Here is a 25,992-nt window from a genome sequence, read left to right as displayed (position 1 = left end):
GAAGAGGTTATGTAGTTTTCAGTGATAGCTGGGATTTAAGAGCCAATAGGACTAGAACACATACAGAGCTCACAGGAATTCTTTCAGGAGCAACAGATATTTTTTCACTTATCAAAAAGATATAACAAAACATTTTCAATTGTATATTTAACAGACCATAAGTTAAGTTCATGGTTAGGGTTTACACACACTTTAAAATTACATAATCAAAAGACAATGCTCAATAAGTCAAATAATTAACATAAAATTTATTTCTACAATAGGTAAAATCTGAAAAGAACCATACAAACAATCTTTATATAAACCACAGGCTCAATTTTATTGGTATTTATATATAGAATTATATTATACTTTAAACACATGTGCACAGCAAGTCCCACAAAGGACACCATCTAGCTTGGGCCTAGGCAGCCAGCAGATTCACATTCAGCTGCTGGTGAAATACAAGTCCCAGCACTCCCTGCGAGAATGTGCTGGGGCCCATTTCTTGCGAGCTAGAGAGATGCTGGTGACCCAACCCTAGTCTAACTGATCACAGGATTCTCCATTAGTGGTTTCAGTATTCTGCCATTTACATGCATCAACTACCAATATTCCTTATAAAGGGGTGCATTGGTACTATGATGTAGAAAGGGTCATACCCACCCCCAAAAATACAAAAAATACATTTCAGTTCTACATGGCACCTGATGTATTAAGTGACATCTCTCAAAGGATCAATTGGTGAGATTCAATTACTTAGTCTCACTCTTCCTGTTGCACAATTCTCCATATACAAAATCAGCAAGAAAAAAACAAAATGGCCTCAAAAGGCTGGGTGGAGCTGGAAACCCAGGAGCAGAAATTCTTCAACCTGAGCTTTGGATTAAAATTACCCAGCAGGTAATGCACAATCCACCAGCATCTACCAAAAAACACATTACGTTGGTGCTATATGGTGCCATTCATGCTGTGATGTACATGCGCTGCTACGTACACTGCACTGCCAAAAGTGGCGCATGCTCCCATTTTATGGCAGCACATCACAACCCATGGTATTGTGCATATTCCACTGCAATGCAATTCAATACAATTGGGGTGTGAATCGGAATGACTGGTACCGCATTGCGCCAACCAATAATTGTGTTATAATAAGTCATGGTAAGGGCAGTATGAAAAGTGCTTCACTTGAAGTTTCCTTAAAGTCAGAGATGGCTCCCTTTCTGCATCTGGCTGAATCCTCCCCCCATACCCCCACCCACCACACTTTAAATCTTGAAAACAGAGCTTTTCTATCTTTGGTATTTCCTATAAGCAGACGTACACATTACAAACAGACGAAGGGAACAGGCGGAGATGAACTGCTTGCAGTAGGCTGGAACTGACACATGAACTATCCCTCCCCATCATGTATAGGCACTTTACAGCATGGCTTGTTTATCAGACAAAATCTGCATTTTAGGACTCATATGGTTACAATAACCGACAGCATGGCCAGCAGCTTTTATTTCCTTCAGGAAACACAGCTCGCTCGTTGCATCTCCAAAACCTCTGTTTACCATGGAAACAAAACACATGTTTTACAATACAGCGCAAAAATCAGCATTTAGCAGTAGACCGTAGCAACAAGAGGTCAGCCTTCATAAGGATAAAGCATAATTAAAGGAAAATAAAATAATAATAGCCCCTCAAATAAGAAAAGCAGCTTTTGCTGCAAAAGTACCTTTAACCAGCAGCTGTCTTCTGCAGTACTTTTTTCTGCCACTTGATGTCCTCAGCCTTCCAGATTAAATGATGGCCAGCATCATTCCACTGTGATGGTGAAACCTGATGTAAGGTGGCACTGTGATGGGGGGGACATCTGATGTAAAGGGAGACTGACGGGGTATGGTGATAGAGGCATCTGATATAAGGGGGTTTTGGTGGGATCACCTGATGTAGGACGACACTGAAGAGAACACCTGATGTTGGGGGGCACTGTGATGGGGTCACCCACCAAGCCACAAACATGAAATTCACACCTCTTCTGGAAGAAAATTTAATGAACAGGACCTTCTTGAATTTTGATTCAATACCCTTTTAAATACCATGGGCCAATCAAGCTTTATTGCTTTGTGCAGGCTGCCAATCTAATGTTTTACTACTGGCTCATATGAATCATGCTGTGCAAGGTATTACAGGAAGCCAGTATAAAGACAGTGTGGAGGTACTTACACTTAGGCCTCGTGAACATTGGGGCTCTTCTAAATGCAGGAGAAAAGCAGCTGCAAGAACGCTCTTATGACGCATTTGTGCATGGACATGGAAGGGTGTTTAGAGCTCAAACTCCTGTAAAAGCAGTGTTTTGAGCTCAAGTGTGCATGAGGCCTACTTGCTAAAAATGTCTCTGCTTTACAAAAATATAGCTAGATGAATTTTGCCTAGTGTTCAGGTAGCAAGGGCACAAATGAAAGCAGATTTCTGATTGGTTGATACAGGAAACTGGAAAACACTGCCCTTGGCACTTCTGTTGAAAAAGACCAAAAAGGTTACTGTGCAAAGTCCAAAGAGCTTCTGACTAATCAGGGAACACCTTAATCACAAATATAGGCAGATTCATAAAACTGATTTATGATAGATTCTTCCTTTAGCAAAATTACTATATGAAGGTCAGAGGAAGCTGGCAGTAGGCAGAATTCACACTGGGCAATGTAAATTGTGTTGTATATAGCCGACCAGTCAGCAGAGCCCCTAGTTTTACTAGGCAACATCCCCTTCATCACATGGTTTTCTGCCTGCACCTATGGCATAGGATAAATAAGGCTCAAAGTGACTTATACAGAGTTATGCAGTAAGGGCTGGTTCACACTGGAATGTTTGCGTTCCCGTGCAGTCCCATGCATTCCAGTTTTGCCAGCCCATTCAATTGAATAGTCTGCAAAATGCATTGGAACATGCAAAAAGTAGTGCAAGTACTACTTTTGTTAATTGCACCATGCCAAATAGCATGGTATTGCAGTACTATGCGGTTTGGCGTCCGCAAATGTGCTGCATTTGCAAGATGCATTTGGGGTGCCATGAACAATTGACTAGCACCCACATGCGTCTCGCAAGTGCAGAGTGTTCACGTGCTGTGAATGCACACAGAACGCGCCTTTCCTGCACCGTGTTGTGGTGTGAACTGGCCGTAAATGTTTCAGCTAATCAGCCTGAAATGTGGAGAGCATAAAACAATGGTTTCAGGTGGGTGTACAGGCATTATCAGATGGCATGTCAGCAATTCCCAACAAGGTAAAAATGTTACCAATGACAAATCAGAATCAAGTAATGCTACCTTTCAGATTCAACAAAAATCACAGACAAAATGTTCTCAGCAAGTCGCACAATGATTCCGTGCGCTGCCTTTTGACTTAATCAGTACCACAGACATTTACACGCCACGGAACGCAGAAAAGCATTTGATTTGTTATCAATATACTGGGTCAGCAGAGTACATCAAAAGAAGAAGCGTCTAAGTGTTAGAACACAGGGATAGTCCAAAGAAGGAGTGAATGCCTTCAGGCGTATTTCACATTTATATGACTTGCTGCCAATGGAGAGGTCACAAGAGAACTTTGAGTGGTCACATAATCTATTACAGGTACACACGGACAGCTCCCAGGCACATGACTGATTGATTACACGTGGCAGTTGATGGGTCACATGATGAACCACTGCAAGTAAAAAGGCCACATGACCTGTTCACTGCCTCTCTACACTTCCCATCAACTGCTCAGTTCATATGGCTCAATAAAAGTGGAAATTTTGATATTACACACAGTGGAAGCTGAACTATAACGTAACCCGTGCCATTCTTCTCAACATCTTCCAGCTGCTGCGAGTTAGCCACTAGGTATAGATGGACATCAGAGGACCAATTCCAGCATGGTAACACATTTGTTGTAGATCGTGAAAGACACCTAAAGATGATCTTCAGAGCACTCTTGCCTGTATCAACAGCCTGCTAAAATGTGGCACTACTATGTTTTAAGTAGTAGTGAAGCTCATTACACCAATGACCAATTCCCAATATGGTCTTCAGCTTTAGAAACACGTTATTCTCTCTTTGTATCCAAATATCTCCTCCAGATATGTTGCACCCCAGTATACGGATTTAATGGAAAGTAGAATATTCCCAATCAGGTCATAAAATCAGTCTGTCATCTTGCGAAGATAGTTTTTAATTCTATTATAAATAAAGTTTTGAAAAAAAAATCCCTAAAAGAACAAATATAGCGGCCACTGATGCGGTATGAATGGTGAGCTTATCAGGTCTGTCCAGTGCATGAAACAGCAGAGGGAGTCCAAACAGGTTCTGTGAGGAGGGTCGAGGAGAAGGGCCACTCTCAACGCAAGGAGATTGGCCCCTTGCTTCCGTTTTCTTGGGGCCTCCCAACAGTAAGAAATCCGGTTAAGTGGAGACAACGTGTTAATAACTTAAAAAAGTCCTGTCTTCTATCCTCGGTCTCTTATTTCTTGTGACGAAACCACATTTTACTTCCTACGGAAAGAAGGAGGAAAATATTATAACTGCAACAAGATACAAAAAGCAATTAGACTGATATCTTAAGGCAAGGGTCTCCAACATTTCTAAAGAAAGGGCCAGTTTACTGTCCTTCAGACTTTAGGGGGAGCAGTCTGTGCCCAGTGGGAGTAAACAATGCCAGATCTAGGGGGAGAAATAAATGGTGTCAGTGGGAGGAATAGTGCCCCATTTTTATTGTCAGTCAAGGGAATTATGCCCCATCAGTGGTGTCCGTGGAAGGAATAGTGCCCCATTGTAGGTGTAAGTGGCAGAAATGATGCCCCATTGTAGGCGCAAGTGGCAGAAATGATGCCTTAAGGGCCAGATAAAGGCAAGCAAAGTTTGGACTGTCTTAACCCTTTCACGCCTAAGCATTTTTTCTGACATTTGTTGCTTACAAGTTAAAATCAGAATTTTTTGCTAGAAAATTACTTAGAACCACCAACCACCAAAGATTATATACACACATATATACACAGAGACCCTAGAGAAAAATTGGTGATCGCTGCAATAGTCTTTATCGCACAGTCTTTGCACAGCGGTCTTTCAAACACAATTTTTGCGGAAAAAGCACTTTCATGAATTAAAAACAAATACAGTGAAGTTAGCTCAATTGTTGTGTATAATGTGAAAGAAGTTACGCCGAGTAAATAGATACCCAACAGGTCATGCTTTCAAAATTGCGCATGGGGACAAACTACGTTACTTTAAAAAAATACAGGTTACCAGTTTAGACGTACAGAGAAGGTCCTGTGCCAGAAATATTGCTCTCGCTCTAATGATCGTGGAGATACCCGACATGTATGGTTTGACCACTGGGCACTTAAACACCCTTAATATCCAGACCAATTTTCAGCTTTCGTGCTCTCACATTTTGAATGACAATTACTCAGTCATGCAACACTGGACCTATATTAAATTTTTGTCCTTTTTTTCACACAAATGGAGCTTTCTTTTGGTGGTATTTAATCACCGCTCGGTTTTTTTATTTTTTGTGCTATAAAAGAAAAAATACAGAAAATTCTGTAAAAAAATGAATTTTTCTTTGTTTCTGTTATAAAATGTAGCAGATTAGTAATTTTTTCTTCATAAATTTTGGCCAAATTTTATACTACTACATATCTTTGGTAAAAATAAGTACAAATTGGTGGATATTATTTGGTCTTTGTGAAAGTTATAGAGTCCACAAGCTATGGTGCCAATATCTGAAAATTGATCACACCTGAAGTACTGACGGCCTATTTCAATTCTTGAGACCCTAACATGCCAGAAAAGTACAAATACCCCCCAAATGACCCCTTTTTGGAAAGAAGACATTCCAAGGTATTTAGTAAGAGGCATGATTGATTCGTTTTTTGAAGTTGTCATTTTTTCCCACAATTCTTTGCAAAATCAAGATTTTTTTTACTTTTTTTTTTCACAAAATTGTCATATTATCAGTTTATTTCTCACACACAGCATATTTCTCTCCTACATGTAAAAATCATCATTTGCTAGAAAATTACATAGAATCCCAAAACATTATATATGTTTTTTTAGCAAACACCCTGGAGAATACAATGGTGGTCATTGCAACTTTTTATCTCACACGGTATTTGCGCAGCAATTTTTTGAATGCTTTTTTTTGGAAAAAAAAAACAGTTTTGTGCTTAAAAAACAAAACAAACAAAAAAACAGTAAAGTTAGCCCAATTTTTGCATAATGTGAAAGATGAAGTTACGCTGAGTAAATAGATACCTAACATGTCACTCTTCAAAATTGCACACGCTCGTGGAATGGCACCAAACGTCGCTACTTAAAAATCCCCATAGGCGACGCTTTAAATTTTTTTTACTGGTTATATGTTTTGAGTTACAGAGGAGGTCTAGCGCTTGAATTATTGCTCTTGCTCTAACGTTCGCAGCGATACCTCACATGTGTGGTTTGAACACCGTTTTCATATGTGGGCGGGACTTACGTATGCGTTCCCTTCTGCATGTGAGCACATGGGGACGGGCGCTTTAAAAAATAATTTTTTATTGTTCATTTTTACTTTATTTATTTTAGTTTGACATTTTTTTCCCCAAAAATACATTTTTTGATCACTTTTATTCCTATTACAAGGAATGTAAACATCCCTTGTAATAGGAATATGGCATGACAGGTCCTATTTACAGTGAGAGAAAGGGTCAATAAGACCTCACATCTCACCTCTAAGCTGGGAAGCCTGAAATAAAAAAAAAATAAAAAAAGATTCTGGCTTTGATCGTATTGGCGAGTCGGTAGAAGCACCGGAGGGCGGCGCGGTGGGGGAATGTCTATGGCTGGGTATAGCAGGGTATCACCGACTATGGCTGGGTAATGCAGGGTATCTCCGAATATGGCTGGGTATCTCCAGGTATGGCAATTTATGGCAGGATATTGCAGAGTATTGGCGGCTGTTGCAGACTATGTGCGGCTGTTGCAGACTATGTGCGGCTGTTGCAGACTATGTGCGGCTGTTGCAGACTATGTGCGGCTGTTGCAGACTATGTGCGGCTGTTGCAGACTATGTGCGGCTGTTGCAGAGTATTTGCTGGTACTGCAGAGTATTGGGGGGTATTGCAGAGTATTTGCTGGTACTGCAGAGTAATGGCAGGGTATTGCAGAGTAATGGCAGGGAATTGAGGGGTTAAATTTCGGTGAGCAGCGATGTGGGCACTGCAGATGCAGCCCACAGCGCTGCTGACACCGATCTCTTCCCCCTCCGCTGTACCGATCGGTACAGAGAGGGGAGGGAGGAACCGGCGTCATAATATGACGCCGGTTTGTTTACAAGTGATTACTCCGTCATTTGACGGAGCGATCACGTGGTAAACGGCCGCGATGATCGGCCGTTTAGCGTGATCCGTGATGCTCTCGAGTGCGCGCCAAGATATAATATGCTAGACAATCATATAGATGGAAAATATATACCTTAGCACCTTTGGATAAAAGAACTGATCAAACTCCAGCTGCAGTTAAAATACTCGCCAATAAGCAAATGGCAAAGAAGCAAAGTGAGAATCTAAAAACGGGTTACTGCGCTTAGGGTTGCACATAGATGGTAGGTTTAATGAAACACTACTACTGACTTTTACATATCGGTAAGCTTATAATAAGGCTTACCTATAGGTAGCGTAAATATCTCCTAAACTTGCACTGTTTAGGAGATATTTATTGTACATGCAGCCAGTGAAATTACTGGTGCATGCGCTCTGAAGGAACAGCCGGCCGCCTGTGCAGTGTGCGAGAGTGACATCATCCCGGTTCGGGAGCCTGCGACACTGGAACAAAACATCAGGGAAGTGGTCAGCTGTCTCAGTGGCCAAGCGCCTGTAACAGCTTGTAAAACGTGGTAACTTGCGTTTAGCTTACAGGAGTTTTTAATTTTTGACAAAAAAAACAAAACGATTTTAAGCGCAAACATGCCTAAATGTGGCATGTAAACGTGGCAAAACTGATGTTTTTAAATGTTGGTTATCATCTGTCAAGTTAAATCGTTCAGGAGAGGTTGTAAAACATCCCATGTACATTAAGCCTAAGGGTATACACAATGAGAGACATTCAGTAGGCAGACATTATCCCTTTTCCAGCTTACCTATCCTATTGAAAAACTTGTTGACTCCGCTCTGCTCCCCTCCCGGCAGCGTCTCCAGATATTCCTGCGCCCTGACCTCAAACAGACCTGTAAATACAAATAGCGGGTGAGATCAGCATCTTCTGTACACACCCAGAATCCTTTGCGCTCACAGCTGGGTCTGCATCTGCGGGGGTTGCTCAGCGAGCTCTCAGGGGTTGGGATTTCATATCAGAACAACAAAAGACAACAGGAAAAGAGGATGGGTACAAAGACAACAGGAAAGGAGGATGGGTACAAAGACAACAGGAAAGGAGGAGGATGGGTACAAAGCACGGACAAGGTTTCTGTTTAAGAATGGATTCTGCCTTTTAGTAATTTGCACAGATTGTTACACAGAAGGAAAAAACAAAAAACAAAAAACGTAATTTCCTCCAATTGACAAAAGCTTTTATATAGGATACTGTAGTGTTGGAGTTCTGTGTGTGCTATATATATTAGATATCCATTCATCTTTTTCAGGTAAGGAACATTTTTGTTAGCAAGTACAGAAATATACCCATTGGTCCTGCCAGAAATTTAGTGTCATAAGTTCCTGTGCATGAAACTGGTGGTCATCTCAAACAACGTTATCTGCTATCTTCTGTGAACTACAGAACACCTTCCCCTATGTAACAATGCTGAGAAGAAAAGGAGTAGTATGTCCCAGGATGACAATGCTGCTTCTCCATAGATACAGTACAGTGAATGTGTGATGACACCTTAGAACAGGAAGTATATTACTGGCAGGATCATCAGGTGAAAATAAATGGGAAAAAAACACAAGAAAAACAAACAAAAACAAAAAAAAAAAAAAAAACACACACAAATGAAACCACCATATTGAAGGATCAGGAAACTGCAATAGATTATTTTTTTCTTTCAGGTTTAGATACACTTATCACGTGTGTAATATCTGGTGTTCCTGCCAGTCCCCTACTGCACTTCTCCCACTAACAGACTGGTGCTGACACCCCCCTGCCGATTCACTGGGAAAACCAGTGTGCTACTGTTTCTCCTTCCTTAGCTCTCTGGGCTCCTTATGCAGCCGAGAACAGACATTGTGTTTTTGTTTTTTTTTGTTTTTATATATGTATACACAAATGTTTTGCCTTTAATTTCTATTTTAAACTGAATGGCTTGTTTTGCAGGGTGATCATTTACATAATCCTTAATCCACATCCTTGCTAGATCACTGTATAGATGAACGAGAACTGGTAAAAAATAAGCCACCTAAAGCAACAATTGCTTTGTCTTCAATAAGTCAGAGCAGATTCACAGACTTGCATTAAGGGAGAAAAACAGGCTCGATGCAAATAACCTGAACTTGGACTCACTGACCTTTGGTTCCCTGCTTCCTCATCTCTCTCTCTTGGGTAAAGCCTCCAAATGTTTGAGTCTCCATGAAGACCTCCAGGAATCGGCGGACACTCTTGGAGGAGATAGATTTGCGAAAGGCATCACGAAGGAGCGTCCTCTCCTCCTGCTCCCCAGGAACCATGAATAAAGAGTAATGACCAACTATCTCCACAAAGAAGCGGACAAAGGCCTCCGATACCACATCATTGAGAGCGCTGGAATCTGGAGAACAAATTTATATTATTTATGGAAAATTAAATTTTGTCATCCAAACAAAAAAGTTATACTGCTATTTGATGCCAAGTCAAACCCCGTGACCACGTCCCCTAGTGATGAAACGCGTAGGGAGGAGGAGCGACGCCCTGACTTCACCGCTTCGCGTGTTTGTCCCGGAAGTATCGGGCGTTGTGTATCGAGACCGGCCGGCTCGAATTTTATATGCGATCTGTTCACTGATACTATGCAAGTGCGCAATTGGCTTTTTTTATTTGCTTTATTAAAGTGTTTGGTTTTACACTATTGCGAGCCTTATATCTTTTTTATGGTCGCTGATGTGAGGGATTGGTTGGAGCTGTGAGAAGTCCCCTTATCTCTTTATCCATCCTGAAATACCCTGGACTGGGGGAGTCAGTCATCCGCGCTTTATGGTTCTCTGTAACAAAGAACCATATGCTTTTGGTAAGCGGCAGTGTTAATCGTGGTGGAGGTCTTCACAACTCACACTAATTTGGATGGTCTGTCATCACATCATCATTGCGGAGTTACTATTATTTTTTCCTTTTTTTCAAATTGGGACTTTTTTATATGGACTTTTTAAAGTTACTATTATCAAAGTGTTTCTTTCACATTGTTTATAATTGTGTCTTCTTTTTGTCACATGACCAGTCAATTAATATTTTTTGTATTTCCCGTAACACATACACAGTTTAACAATTGTGTTTTTTTGTCACATGACCGGTTAATCATTATTCTTTGTATTTTCTTTAATACATAGGAGTGATTTTTCTATTCTATTTATACAAGTATACTGATATTCTCATTTTTGCACATACTACCGCATAGGATTGGTGTCAATATTCACTTATTTAATTTTGGTGATATAGCATTTATATTATTTTATTTCAGTTTATTTTATTTCTTTAGCGCAACCCACCCTTTTTTTCTTGTCTTTTGTTGAATGTAGTATAACATTTGGGTCTGCTGCATGTTTTTGTTTTTTGTGATTGGACAAGCGCGGTTTTTTCCTTCTTTACATCCCTATAACTTATAACTAGCCAAAAAAGCATAACACTTAGTCTTCACTAGAACTCTAATGGTCAATTCATCTGGTGGGTCAAGGACTCTCCAATCCAATCCTGAAGAAGGCTTATCAAAAAGGATTTTGTTTTGGTCTATTAAAGTGGTTGTAAACCCTCACATATACCCAGTGAAGTGACTGGCCTCAGATGATACATAGATGAAACAAATCCTCCTATATAAGTTGAACCTGTTTATCTGCATTCTTCTCTGCTCTATATCCATTCACAGTGCAGAATGTACAACTTGTCTGGGAGTTCTGAAAAAAAGTGGGCGGAGAGCTGACGTTACATTCTGCAGAGCTCAGCGAGGAGAGTTTTGAGAGCCGATTGAAGGGAAGAAACACCACACAGGAACAGAGCTGAGGCTGTCAATCAGCTGGAGGTCTCTCCCATCACCATTTTTCTCTTGGTGTCAGGAAAATTTGTCAGAAGTGACTTATGCTTATAGCAGAGGAACGAGACAGTGGACAAAAATGACATTTAGTGCTCTGAAGAGACAAGTATACGCTATAGAGGGATATTCTTTGATCATATTTCACATCTGAGGTTCCCTTGACAACATCTTCTTGAGACGAAACGTACGTCGGGTGGTTGACGTGCTGACGTCATCGCTGTGTATCGCTAAGTTTGGACAGGCGATTGCAAGCCGGCCAGCCATTGTTTTTACTTGTGACGTTATCTACTATTGATGTAAGTGTATTTTTTAATTTTATTAAATTGGTCATACTGATTTACACTATGGAGAGCCTTGTCTTCATCTTTTTGGATCCTACTGTTTGATTGGTTCGTGTGCCTATTGGACCAAGTTATCCTGCCTGCCTTCTGGTTCATCAATGTGAGGTCGAACTGTCACTGCTTTGCCTATTGGATGTCCAATTATTTGCAAGCTTGTATAAGCTTGCCTTCTGGTAAGCGTGTATTTTATGCGGTGGTGCCATCCGATTTCACTTCACTGAGTAATCATCATCGTATTAATTTCCACGGATTTAATTTATTTTTTTGGGACTATTTTATTTACTTTTCACCAATATATTGTCACCTTAATTATTTACTAGCATCAATTGTAGTATTATCAATGATATTTGTCTTTTTGGATTTATTATGGGTTCTTCATTCAATTATTTTTTGTGTTTTGATTAATAAGCGCAGCCTATTTTTTCCTTTTCTATATCTGAGGTTTACAACCATTTACGAAAAAAAAAAACAAAAAAAAACAAAAAAAAAAAAAGGTACAGCTTCAAAATCTTGGGTAAACTCCATAGTGGGTGAACACTAAAGATCCAAGTTTGGGGCCACATCATATAAATGGACCAAATGTCCCAGTTCTAATAGGATTTGTAGAACATCAAAAGGTTTCCTGAGCCAGATGATGACATTGCATAGCATACTAGCTCATTATGTATTACTTACCTCAGATTGAAGCCCCTGCAGCAGTCCTAGTCTCCCCCTCCGGCCATGTCGTCCCGAATTTACTTCTGGGTATCACTGTGATTGGCTAGAGCTGTGATGACGTGGGAGCCGCCAATAACGGCACGGAGACTGCAGCAACGACACATAGGTGCTATTGCTTCAGTTTTCCCCAATGCGCATGTGCCGATGACATCGGCACATGCAGGGGACAGGGAATATCTCCTAAACAGTGCAGGTTTGCCTGTAGCATAAGGTTGTAAAATAGGGTTTACAACCACTTTAAAGTGGTTGTAAACCCTTACAACACACTTTGACCTACAGGTAAGCCTAGATTAAGGCTTACCTGTAGGTCCAAGAAATATCTCCTAAACCTATACGGTTTAGGAGATATTTGCCCGAAGACAGGCACCGCCGTCTACGGCGCATGCGCCGAAGACAGCGGCGCGCAGGCGCACTGAGCGCAGCATTTCCAACGACGGAGCTGCCACTCGTGTCGGCTCCCGTGCGCATGCGCGGGAGTGACGTCATCACGGCTTCGCTGAATGACAGTGGTGGAGCTGCGAGATCCCACCGAGAAGATGGATGCGCCGGACTACAGGGGACAGCGGTGACATCTCTGGCTCCTGTGTCAGGTAAGCGATGCATAGTAGTCCATTAAGCTTTGCCTTTGCAGGGAATGAAAAAGGAAGTAAACTCATCAGGGTTTACTTCCTCTTTAAGCCCTAGGTTTGCACTTTTATTGACCAAGCTAAAAAATAAGCTGCAGATGGAGGCAGGGACAAAGATAAACAGATAGAAACTCTACTATTTACCTTGTTGGCCATGAGCAGAAGTTTCTATTTCACTAGCCAACTCGTTCCTCTGCTCCAAGATCTGTTCCAGAGCCGCTTGCAGTTTCCGGGGGAGAATGGAGTCTTCATCGTCCATCTGGAACATAGAGGAAAAAATTCATGATTGGGGTTCTAAGGATAATCGGACTGCAGAAATTTTCATTGCTAAAAGGAAAGGTGATGCAAACATCAAACAAAAAAAAAGAGACTCTCCTAAATCTTGGGAATAATAAAGAGGAGGGAGCGGACGATTAGTTGCCAACTATATAGCATGGAATAAACATAACATAAATATAATATATAAAAAAAATATATAATATATAATATATAATATATATATATATATATATATATATATATATATATATATATATATATATATATATATATATATACACACACACATAATATTTTTTTTTAGGGGAAATATTTAAAAAGCCTGCACAGCCTGAAAACGAGGTGCTTTCTACAAGCTCTACAAGACATGAGTAGTCTTTTATGATCAAGGTGAAGCAGAAGGCAACATTCAAGGTTCTTTTAGTACCGACCGTCACACTCACCTGGCTGAGGAAGCGATCATTACCAAGGTCCACCAGGAGAACCTGTATAGAAACAAAACAAAAGTCTTTCATTTCCTGCTTCTCGGGGGGCTTTCCAGTCCCCTCTTTTGCATTTGCCCTCCTTCCTGCCTAATGTAGTGTCCGCAGCAGCTGGGTCTGAGCCATTTATACAGTGTACACATCCTCAGCTGTGGTTTGAGGTTTCCCTACCACTGACCAGAAATGACAAATCCTTTCAACGTTCTGGAGCCGGTCCAATCACTGCCCAGCCGCTGCTTTCCACCCACACTGAACAGGGACATCGGGAAACCGAAACTGCACTGATTAAAGGATATATCCCATTATAGAAAGGGAAGCTCTTTAAAGCAGTTTTAAACACATTCGCTAAAATCTCATAGAAGCTTTAAAGAGACCCTCCCACCAACATAAAACCAATCAAGTATTAAAAAAAAAAATACTGCAAGTAAGCTTTTCAATTTCCATAAACAATTTAGCAATATACTTCTGAACTGGCTAGAGAAGGAAAACTCCAGGGAATGTCAGTTCCCCAGCACAGCCCTTTCCCTCCTTGCACCTCATAGCCTTGTTCTCTTCTGGGAGTGTCAAATTACTGTCTGTGCTGGCCCAGCTCCTCTTACCTCCCTTCATAACCTTTCATGTAGCGGTCAGGGAAGGAGTGGAGGGAAATACACTTGGGTGACAGCTGTGAGTCGGCTGTAGCTGCTTACATTATATGCAAGTGGGTTGCACCCAGCAGCAGTCTCAGGGCTTTTGGATGGCAACACAAGGCAAAAAAGATATGCGTCATGCACATATAATCGTATGGGATAAATGTTGAAATGAACGGTCTGGTGTCAGGGTCTCTAAAGTGTATGTCTAGGCACTTTTTTTTCTAGCTTTGTATAGAGGAAGGATTAGAACTCCTGTCAATTTTTTTTATGACCATCTTTGACTACATTAGAGAGATTTCCCCTCACTTCCCATCCTGTTGACAACAGTTCCAATAGACAGGAAGTGGAGAAAAAAAAAAAATCTGAAAATGGGACGCAGAATTAAAAAGCTGACGAGGTTCTACCCTTTCCCTATGCTACTATAGGAAAGTGATTTTTCTGTCTGTATTGCGTTTTAAGAGTTCCCCCTCACCTCATGTCTGGTAAAATGTTCTCTGCAAGATTGGAAGAGAGGAAATCTCTCAAATGAGCAATGGACAGCAGCAAAAACCTGACAAGGGTGCTAACTCCTCTTTAATCAAAAACCAAAACTTTCTGTCTGAACATACACATTAAAACATAAATGATTTGTTGCCAGTGATTCTTCCCCTCCCTGTGAACCTCTCCAGGGGCGGACAGCTTATCATTTACAGCCATACACAGAATGGTGTTGTTTTTGGCATGCGAAGGCCCTTCTCTGCCTCCGGAAGCCATTAGTTAATTACGGTAATTATTTCTCTCTTGTGAAAACTGGGCCACTAACCGAGTGCCAGAATCAGCATGATACAATGTGCTCATCTGTCAGCAATGTCCATGGATGAGCATCCAGATACAAAATATCTTTGTCTCATTCAAATTGTGATCAACAGTGCTTCAGAGAAGTGTTATTTAGATCTAAAAATGTGACATGGCATTTGCCTTGTTATACTTACCCTGGTAAAATAAAACCCTAACAGTGAAACAAATTTATTACTACTTAAAGTGGAACAATGGGCAAAATCAAAAATGACATGCTGTATGTCGGGGATATGCAATTAGTGGACCTCCAGCTGTTGCAAAACTACAAGTCCCATCATGCCTCTGCCTCTGGGTGTCATGCTTGTGGCTCTCAGAGTCTTGCTATGCCTCATGGGACTTGTAGTTTTGCAACAGCTGGAGGTCCGCTAATTGCATATCCCTGCTCTATGTGATGCAGTCTGTCAGTAGCATCAAAGTGACACTAAACAGTTAATTCAATTTAAAACATATCTAACACAGATTTCGCCAGCAGTACTTTATTTCTGCCACCAGGTATCCCCCTGATGGCCAGCATCATGTCCATGGGTGCTTAACCATTGGTCCTCCAGCTGTTGCAGAACTACAAGTCCCATAAGGCATTGAAAGTTGCTGACAGTTATAAGCATGACTCCCCAACGCAGAGGCATGATGGGACAGGTTACGCGCCCATGATTTCCGAGCCTAGGTCATCCTAGCCTGTGATTGGACAGTAAAAAGTTATGCAACACAGTTAACAGCTCATCACCGTGCTCTCTCCTCCTATCAGCATGCTTCTGGTCAGTGTACAAATCAATAGGCTTTTTGTAGTGCTTCGACTGCTCACATTTCAGCTTTGCTGTACAGCATCTGCAAGAGGCTGATACCAGGTAACATTCAGGTACTTACACTGCTTGTATTTTACTCCACTTTTTGTTGAGAAAACAACATTTCTCTCTTGGTGATCTATGTACATTGCAGGGATTATAACAACCTTTGTTGCAGATTCCTACCTTTTGTTATTCTGAAGGCATCCATGTGTTTCTCTGTGCCCATGTGGGAAAATAAATCTAATGAGTGGTTTCATAATTATCAATCAGCTGTGCACCTGCAGAACATGAGGAAAGCTGCAGGGCCTGCATCCCTTTAGACATGATTTCCTATTGGAATCATCTCACCAAAAATTTAATTTTTTGTTGCAGGGGTTTCCTGAAGTCTGACTTGTATCTTAGTGCAGACTTCTGGGAAAATCAGTGAGCCAATCACACAAGCAGGAAATGATGCTTCTGGGAGGAGTCCTGTACACATTCTATGTATAGAACACCTCCAGGAAGCCATATTGCATTGCATTTTCAGAAAAATACAGCGACTGCAGATTGAAAAAGTAATTTTTAATAGCATTTCAATTACAATACGACTTGTGTCGCAATTGTATATGCTAAAATATTTTATTTTTTTGTTTTCCATTTATTTTTCTACCCTTTAAATATAGATTTATTGATGTGTTAATACTGAGCTGCAATCATTTGTGTCTTTTCTGCATAGAGTTCCGCTTTTAACCATTTGGCTTTGATACAAGGTTTCTGGCACTTTGTTCCAGGCGACAATAAGGCACTGTATTAAAATCAATAAAACGAGTTTATTGTAATGAATAATTAGATTCATTGTGCAAAAGGTCTATTAAAGACCCCTTTGTAGTCTGTACTTTCCCACATCACAGATCTCACTAAATTGGAGCTTTATCAATTTTTTATCAAGCAAAACAGAACTGTTTATGTCAGAAGTGATATTTGAGTAGAAAGAACCAGTCTGTACTGTCCCCGCTGCCATGAAAAGACTGAATGCATGCTTAGATTTGTATTAGTTATCCTTACAAAGAACTTAAGTGATCCTCCAGGTGCTTGTTTTAGATTTTTTTTTAGATTCCAGTGTTGCATAAAGGGTTTATAAAGTCTTTTTTTCCTTCTTTTTTTTACCTTAATCTATACATAAAAAATAAAAAACCCACTCCCCCTAAATGCTTACTTGCGCCCAGTGGCGTAACTAGAACCTTCAGGGCCCTGGTGCAAAAAAACATGAAGCCCCACCTGACCTACATCCGGGGACCTTCCCTCTGAGCCCAGTGTCAGTAGTTTATTTTTTTAAATTGTAAAACAAAAATAATGAATATAATATTTTAAAATTATTTTTTGGGGGGCTTTGGTGAAATATCAGGGGTCAAAACAGATCTCTGATGTTTCACTTTTGAGACAGAGAAAGGAGATTGAGCCCTCTATGCCCTTGTACACACGGTCGGAGAATTCGTCGGAATGTGTCCTATCGGACCGTGTCGTCGGATAATCCGACTGTGTGTGGTATGCGTCGGACTGATTCCTTCGGAATATCCGTCGGACCCAATTTTCCAACATGTTGGAAATATTTCCCGACCAACTGGGCCAATCGGACATACTCCGATCATGTGTAGAGAATTTTGATCGGACCAAGTGCCACGCATGCTCAGATAAAATTCCTACATCAAAGCTATTGGCTACTAGCCTGAATGTAGTCCCATCGTAACTAAATTACGTCATCTCGTTCTGAAAGATCGGATTTTTCGCCAACTTTGTCCGACCATGTGTATGCAAAAGTTTCGGACAAGATCCGACGGATTTGGTTGTGGAAATCTCCGACCGTGTGTACAGGGGCTATCTCCTCTGCAGCCTCAGCTGCACTGAATAAACTACGGAGAGCGGATATCTGTGCTTTCAGTTCGACTCCATGACAAGGATGCTGTATTTTTGGCAAGATCAACAGGCATTTTTTGTACCTCCTGCAGAAAGTGATCTTAGCCTGAAAAAATAAAACCAATGCAGCCATCACATCTAAGGACTGATAAGCTGTATGTTACATTTTTGTTCCTGGGTTTTTTTTTTTTTTTTTTTTTTTTACACGTTTTAGACAGGGTTGTCAGGTTTCAATTGCCCTAATTCACTCTTTTTCTATTTGTCCTATGACTTTTGTCACAAGGGCTGAATCTGAAAGAATTAAAAAATTCTGAGATGTTACCAGGACAATAACAGAAAGGTTGCTAGTAGCAGTGAAGCAAGCCATAGACTATCGTTTTTTTTCCGTCCACTACAGGTGGAAGAAAATTGCTCGAATTCCCCAGCTACACTGACTGTTGGAATCCCTGGGAGTGCTGGCAGAACACAGTGATCCATGTTGGCTGCTGTAGCCACCAGCAGTAATCACATGAAAAAAAAAAAAAAAAAAATCAAACAGGCTGGTTGTACTGAAGTCAATCAATAGATCAAATTCAGTATAACCAGCGCGCCCAAAGATGGATCAGAACTTGGCCACTCTCTGCTGAACCAGTCGAGATTCGATCCATCTATGGCTGGCTTTATTCCCATTCACCTTGACATGTTCTGTAATGTGAAGAGGTTTTGTAGCTTCTCCAAGCCACTTCTTCAGTTTTAATCACATTTGATCACTATGGAATGCGTCAAGGCAAGTGCAGGATGGGAGGTGTGAATCAGATTGTTTAATATACAGTGCCTTGAAAAAGTATTCATACCCCTTGAAATGTTCCACATTTTGTCATGTTTCAACCAAGAATGTAAATGTATTTTATTGGGATTGTATGTGATAGACCAACACGAAGTGGCACATAATTGTGAAGTGGAAGGAAATTGATAAATGGTTTTCAAAATTTTTCACAAATATGTGAAAAGTGTGGCATGCATTTGTATTCAGCCCCCCTGAGTTAATACTTTGTAGAACCACCTGTCGCAGAAAATTACAGCTGCAAGTCTTTTTGGGTATGTCTCTACCAGCTTTGCACATCTAGAGAGTGACATTTTTGCCCATTCTTGTTTGCAAAATAGCTCAAGCTCTGTCAGATTGGATAGAGAGGAATTTTCAAGTCGTGCCACAGAGTCTCAATTGAATTCAGGTCTGGACTTTGAATGGGCCATTCTAACACATGAATATGCTTTGATCAAAACCATTCCATTGTAGCTCTGGCTGTATGTTTAGGGTCGTTGTCCTGCTGGAAGGTGAACCTCCACCCCAGTCTCAAATCTTTTGCAGACTCTAACAGGTTGAGACAGTATGATGAAAATGCTGAATGTGAATGTTCAACATGCAACCAAACGTACTAATAGTTTGTTTCGTCTGCCCTAAAGGATGAATGTGACTGACAACCTAAAGCTCACCTCTTCCACAGGCAGGTCCTTCAGACGAGGCAGGGAACTGGACAGCAGACCAATCAGGAATGGAGTGGGTGAACAGACTATGTCAATCATTGATGGAGGAAGCACAGGAATGTAGGTGTGTTGCCAGGCAAAGGGGTATATTAATGCAACCATGGCATGGCAGCATTTGGACAACATGCTAAAGGAAAAACAAATTTCAAAACAAAAAGTCACAATTAGTAATGAATTGTGTTAAATATATAAGAACGATTTTATAATTATGAGACACAAACCCATACACAGGAGATTATATTAAGTTATATGCGATTTTGCCTAGGCTGAGATGATACAATTCTGCTGCAGGCAGGAGAAAACATTTCCTCTTTCTCTCTCAAACTACCAGCTGGCATTCACAGTCACCTTAAAAAGGTCACTGGACAAAGCAGCATTGCAAAAGCACAGCTTTATTATGAAATCAAACTGCTACATTCAGCTTTGCTTATAACAAGGCTCAAAGACGGATGTCTTTGGACATCGTTCAGGTCATAAAAAACACAGAATACTCCTAGCATCCAGAGTTTATGGCATGTGTTAAATTGGACCTTTCATTCACTTTACAAGTCTGCATGAATAAATAATAACACAGCAACAGTAAAATAAAAAAAAAATGTATATATATATATATATATATATATATATATATATATATCCTTTTATCAGTGCCGTCTTTAATATTGATTGGACCCTGGGCAAAACTTTTCTTTGGGGCCCACTCCCCATGCAGTTTCGCTCTCCACCTGCTCTGAGACATACAATAAATAGCAGCTAGACTCGAAATCGGACTAATGAATATGATCAGGCAGCTATTGTGATTGGTTGCCAGAGGTTGCAGTGTATCATTACCGCTCACTGGCTGGTTGCTAGAGGTTACAGCACATGATTTCTGCTTGTTGATTGGTTGCTAGAGATTATTGTGGATATGACCTCGGGGGGCATGATATACATATCAATGCCACCGGCCGCCTCTATTTACATATGAATGCTGGTAATTTACATGTAAACACAGGATCTGCAGGTGAGTCATCTGTACACAATAGGGCAGAGCTGGGCAGCATTAGTAGCAGCACTTCACATTGAGATATTGGGACACAGCACATAACTAAAACCTCAAGGGGCGAGGGAATTTAAACCAGGATAGTTGGCAAGCATGCGGCAGCTGCTTTGGGCCCCACAACAATGACAGGGCCCAGGGCAGCTGTCCCTTTTGTCCTGCCTTAAAAATGGCCCTGCCTTTTATCATTAAAAAGCCATCATTGATCTCCAGTCCAGTGGCTCGGTTGAGATGTTGTCAGTTTGCTTTAGGCCCCTTTCATACATGCGGACAGTATGTCCGTATTTCATTCATCCGTTGTAGAATGAAATACGGACATACATGCATCCCTATGGGATAGCAAGTGTCTGCGGATGAACATCCGCAGACACCCGCTATTATCCGCCTCCACTACTGTCCGATTCTGCAGACGGAGGAAAATCCTATTTTTCTATCCGTCTGCAGAGCTGATCGGATGAACACCGACAGACGGTCCGTGCTCATCCAATCCCCATAGAGGAGAGCGGAGAGCTGACAGGGCGGTCCCGGCACAGTGTGCGGAGACCGCCCTGCCCGCCGCCGGCTCAGCGGGGACAACGAAGCAATCCCCGCTGAGCGAGCAGATCATCACGGGGCGGATCATTACTGATCCGCCCTGTGTGAAAGGGGCCTTAGGCAGGAAGAAGCATCTCCTCAGTCTCCTTTCCCCCAATGTTTAGACTACAACATTGTAAATTTATAGCAAGTCACAAGCCAATCTGTGTCAAAACGTTTGTGGACACAGCCAAGAGCTGCACAGGTTCCAGGAGTTACATGACTGTGTCATCTCTGAGCCAGCATCTTAGTCCAGGAATTCGATGGTAACCCTGGATGCTGGCTGATCACAGATGGAGAGAAAAGTAGATTAAGCCTAGGTTCACACTGAATGTGAACTCGCACAATTTCAAACATTTCAGTTCAACCTCTGGGGCGATTTGGAGACATCTGTGCTGGTTCATGCACAGATGTCTATTGAAATCGTCCCTGAAGTCGCCAAAAAGTAGTGCAGGAACTACTTTTTGGAATCAATGCGGCGCCACAAAGTCACCGTTGCACTGATTCAGACGGTGCCATTGTTGACAATAGGCTCCAATTTGGCATGTCAAATTGGCCCAGTGTGAACAAGGGCTTAGGCATTGTTGGGGGGAGTACTGTGATAATAATAAACACCTGGGAAACCTTAAAATCATTTAGCATTCTTGTACTTTAAAATTGTTATAAAGAGTCAAGTTTTCATACCTTAATGCATGCATGCTCCCAATTAAAGGTAAAAAACATGTGTGTGCCTCCCCCCCTCTCTTATACTTAACTGCACCCCATCACGATCCAGTGCGATGCATGAGAGCGGAAGCTCTCTCCCTACTCACAGGGTAGATTGATTACCATTGGCTCCTGCTGCTGTCAATCAAATCCTGTGACAAGAGATCGGGGCCATACCACGATGTCTGTGCCTATTGATACAGGTAGCATGGCTCGGTATCAAGCCTGCACGAGTGCATTCATAGGAAGCAGCTTCCTATGGGGGCATTCGGTGACAAAGAGCCAGAAGTGCTGGAAGTGGACCCAAGAAGAGGAGGATCGGGGCTGCTCAGTGCAAACCCACAGAGCAGGTAAGTATAATAGGTTTATTAAAAAAAAAAAAAAAAAAGATTTACAAATCACTTTATTATAAAAAAATACATATCTGATGGTAGGTCCGCTTTAACCAGACTCTTGTATTACATAGTCCTTGGAAAATTTTAATGCAATTGTACAATCAGATTTAAAGCATGTGGCCAATTTAAGGAAACTACATATGATTTAACATGACATTAACCATGTAACACTCATTTGAGTTGTTCCATATCCCCATAATTAGGAAATTATCCCAAGGCTGGTAGTGAAAAGGAGTTTAAAAATCAGACATTCCGATTGCAAGTATTTTAACATGGAATTTTATACTATCCTTCGCTAAGCAATGGAAAATGTGACGTCTTTTGCAAAAATGATCTGTCTCATTTGCAGGGTTCTGCTCCCTAAGCCTTAAGAAAAGTTTATTAATTCTGGGCAGTTTGTCTCTACTTTTCGCGAGATTAAATAAACAGGCAAAAAGCAGCGCTCTACATGCGTGCTTGACAGTATCACTAGTCGCCTGGAACACGGACACTTCTGGAAAAATGCCCAGAATCCCGCTCCGCGCACACACAACTTTATAATTATATGCCGGGTGACATCAGAGTTGAACGCTATAATGTTTACTGCCATTACCATGGCAACACAACAGGAAGAGAGTGGGAAAATATGTACAAAGTTAACCCTGCAGCAACCAGGAAATTGGTGGAGGGCAAAACAAGTTCACATGTGAAAATAGACTTATCTAAGAGGAAGGGTCGTGTTAAATACAGGCCCGGTTCGCTTGGCTAGAAGCACAACAAACTTTTTTGTTTAAGGTCTTTCAGATGTACTACAGGGAGTATATAGCAACAGGACAGGTGTTGGAATGAGTTTGGCATTGTAAATGGTTTTATAACCTCGGGGTTTCCCAGAATTTAAAGTGGTGTTCCGCCCAACAAATAAATAAATAAAAGCCAGCAGTACACATACTGCAGCTGCTGGCTTTTAACAATAGGACACTTACCTGTCCTGGAGTTCAGCAATGTCAGCACCACAGCTGATGTTTGCATCACCTGTCGGGTGCTGCCGCAGCCATTGCGGGTAAGGGTACCTGGCAGTGTAGCCTTACGGTTTCACGCCGGGAACCCTACTGTGCATGCGCGAGGCTCCGCTCCTCTCTCCTACTAGCCTGGTGAGAGGGAGAGAATGAGGGAGTTCTGCGGTGATGTCACGGCCCACGGCCTGGATTCCCAGAAGTGGGAACAGGATACCTGTCAAAGACAGGTATCCTGCCCCCCCTCCCCCCGAAAGGTGGCAATTGGAGGGGGGAGAGGAAACAAATGAGCGGAAGTTCCACTTTTGGGTGGAACTCCGCTTTAAAGGAGATATGGGACCAAAACAGAAAATGAATTCATAAATACTACATAGGGATAAAAAGGTGACTCGTCGCATCCTCTCTTCCCACCATTCCTCCCCCCTTTCTCTTCCCATTCTTTCTCTTCCCCTCTCATTCTTCCCTTCCTTCTCTCCATTCCAAAGTCTTCCTTCTGCATCTTCTCTCGATACCTTTCCCCTTCTTCCTTTCCATTTTTTTCTTTCTTTTATACTCTCCATTTCATTCTCTTCCTCCTTTCCCCTTCTTTGCTCCATTCCTCCTGCATCTTTCTTTCCCATCCTTCCCGTCTCTCCATTTTTTTTCCCCCGCCTCCTACTTCTCCTTATCGTCATTTCTTCCCCTTCCCTTTCTCTCCACTCCCCACCCCAAAAAAATATGTTGTCCCTTACTTCTTCCAGTTTCTTCCCTTCATTTCTTCCACCTCCTCCTTTCCCCTTTACCCCGCTACTTACCCTCTTTCCAGGGGTGTATCATGAAATCTGTTAGGCCAGTGTGCAAGGTAAAAAAAAATAAAAAATTATGTGTGTGTGGCCTAAATTGCACTAACTATTGGGCATGGCTTCATAGAGTCTGAGATGACTTACATAGTGCAGAATGCGATAATGTTAAATAGGCAGCGTGGGGTAGTATGTGCAGGAGAGGTGTGCGGAGGGTATGGCGGTGGGTAGTATGTGCAGGAGAGGAGTGCAGATTGTATGGCGGTGGGTAGTATGTGCAGGAGAGGAGTGCGGAGTGTATGGCGATGGGAGTTCTAAACAGACCCCCTGACATCTTCCCTTTGAGACAGAGAAAGGGACTGAGAACAGATTCCCCAGTCCCTTTCTCAGCAGCCTCAGCATTGAAGATGAATGGACAGGACACAAGAGGCTCCTGTTCATTCATAAACTGAAGTAGAGTAAACACCGTTTATTTTGCTCAGTTGTGATTGGAAGCGATCGCTTACTGCGTCCAATTCAGAAAAGGAAGGGGCCAGTAAAGGACATATTTACTGGCCCCTTTCTCCACCCTGACATCCCCCACAGCTTCCGGCGGGAGAGGAGAGAAGCCGGTTGTGGGGAGGCCCAGAGAAGCACACAGGGGCCAAAGAAGCACGAGGACACGGAGGGAGGCCGAGGGAGGCAGACACACAGAACAGTCATGGATGATTGGTGCAGTGGAAAGGGACAGTTGAAAGCATCGATCTCCCTGTGTGGCATTTCAGCTGACAGCCGCAAGAGGAAAAATGTCTTTCAGCTGCTTCACTGAAGGCTATACGGGGGAATTGGTGCCAACAGCTGTCCCTCCCACTGCACTGATCATCCCCTACTGTCAACCAGGGGATCGTCATGTGTGCAAGACCCCCCCCCCCCCCCCCCCCCCCCAGGGCCCGTGTGCAGTGGACATCCTCCACACATGGATGATACGCCACTGCCTCTTTCCCTTCTCTCCACCTCCAACCCCCCACAAACCTTCTGTTGCTTCCCTTCATTTCTTCCATCTCCTCCTTACCCCTTCATCCCACTTCTTCCCCTCTTTCCCTTTGTCTCTCCATTCCTCCCCATCTTCCATTCCCTTACTTCTCTAGGTTCATTCCCCGACCCTCTGTCCCTACATTTCTCCCACTTCCTCTTCTCTCCATTTCTTCCCTTTCTTTCCATTCCCTCCCCATTTCCCCCTCCCCCCCTTCTTTCCATTTCCCAGCTTCTTCCTCTCCTACTTTTATCTACACATTATTGTGCAAATAACATGCACGTGCTACAGTGTTTTTTTTAAACCTCTATGTAACTATGCACTGCAGAGTGGTGATGTGCATGTGCAGCATATTTACTTTTTTACACACCAGCACAATGCCTTGATGTGAACTGGGCACATAGACAGCAATAGTATTTGCAGTGTCCTTGCGTTGAGTTAGCATTGACCAATACAGATCACCACATTCGTTTCTAACAAGCCTCCAGGGTTACCTTCAAAAACGCAAGTATATTTAGTAATCGGACCTTTGCTTGCCAAAATCCAGCGGACTTTAGAAATAGAACATGTTTTAAATGTTCCCGCTGGAACTCCGCCAGACCGAGAAATCAGTGTGTGTGTATGCTAGTCCGACGTACAAAAAACGACGCTAGGGCAGCTATTGGCTACTGGCTATGAACTTCCTTATTCTAGTTTGGTCGTACGTCATCACGTTCGAATCCGTCGGACTTTGGTGTGATTGTGTGTGTCCAAGTCCGTTCATTCAGAAAGTCCGCCGGAACTCTGCCGAAAGTCCGTTGGGAAGACTGTCGGACCTAGTCCGTCAAAAAGTCTGGTCGTGTGTACACGGCATTACAGTGAGTTTTCATACTGTAGAGGTGTTAAACGGCATACAACTGCACAATATCAGTGTTAATGTAGCATTCAATTGGCCTGTTTTAACATGGGTAAACACACAAAACTACAGCATGTCCTCGTTTGTTTTAAATGAATTCAATTGCAGCACAAAGATGTGAACAAAGGAATGAATTGGATTTCTACTTAAATGCATTCTTATGGCGTAAGAAGCACAATAAAAGTTTCTCTACCTAAGGGTTTCTGCCATAAAAATGACTCTTCTTTCCAGAAGGAGAGAGGCGAAGACTTGTATGAGGTGCCGTACACTGAGAGTGGAGAATAGCGCTTCAAAATC

The 25,992-nt window shown here is 42.0% G+C and overlaps 1 protein-coding gene across 1 annotated transcript in view; it reads right to left on the bottom strand.

Moving 5' to 3' along the window:
* Nucleotides 1-228: 228 nt before the first annotated feature.
* Nucleotides 229-25,992, bottom strand: part of DENND2A (DENN domain containing 2A) — a gene marked incomplete in the record, with an annotated part of 181,615 nt that continues 155,851 nt past the window's right edge. Inside the window, 7 exon segments of the mRNA XM_077469274.1 lie at nucleotides 229-4,498; nucleotides 8,121-8,207; nucleotides 9,480-9,719; nucleotides 13,018-13,132; nucleotides 13,596-13,637; nucleotides 19,255-19,432; nucleotides 25,889-25,992. Of these exon segments, the coding sequence (XP_077325400.1) occupies nucleotides 4,467-4,498; nucleotides 8,121-8,207; nucleotides 9,480-9,719; nucleotides 13,018-13,132; nucleotides 13,596-13,637; nucleotides 19,255-19,432; nucleotides 25,889-25,992 (798 nt within the window).

Source organism: Lithobates pipiens, unplaced genomic scaffold, assembly GCF_037356315.1.
Source record: "Lithobates pipiens isolate NorthernLeopardFrog02 unplaced genomic scaffold, aLitPip1_a1.2 Scaffold_8, whole genome shotgun sequence".
Taxonomy (NCBI): Eukaryota; Metazoa; Chordata; class Amphibia; order Anura; family Ranidae; genus Lithobates; species Lithobates pipiens.
Note: the sequence above shows the minus strand (reverse complement) of the source record. Positions and strands in the feature narration are given on the sequence as shown.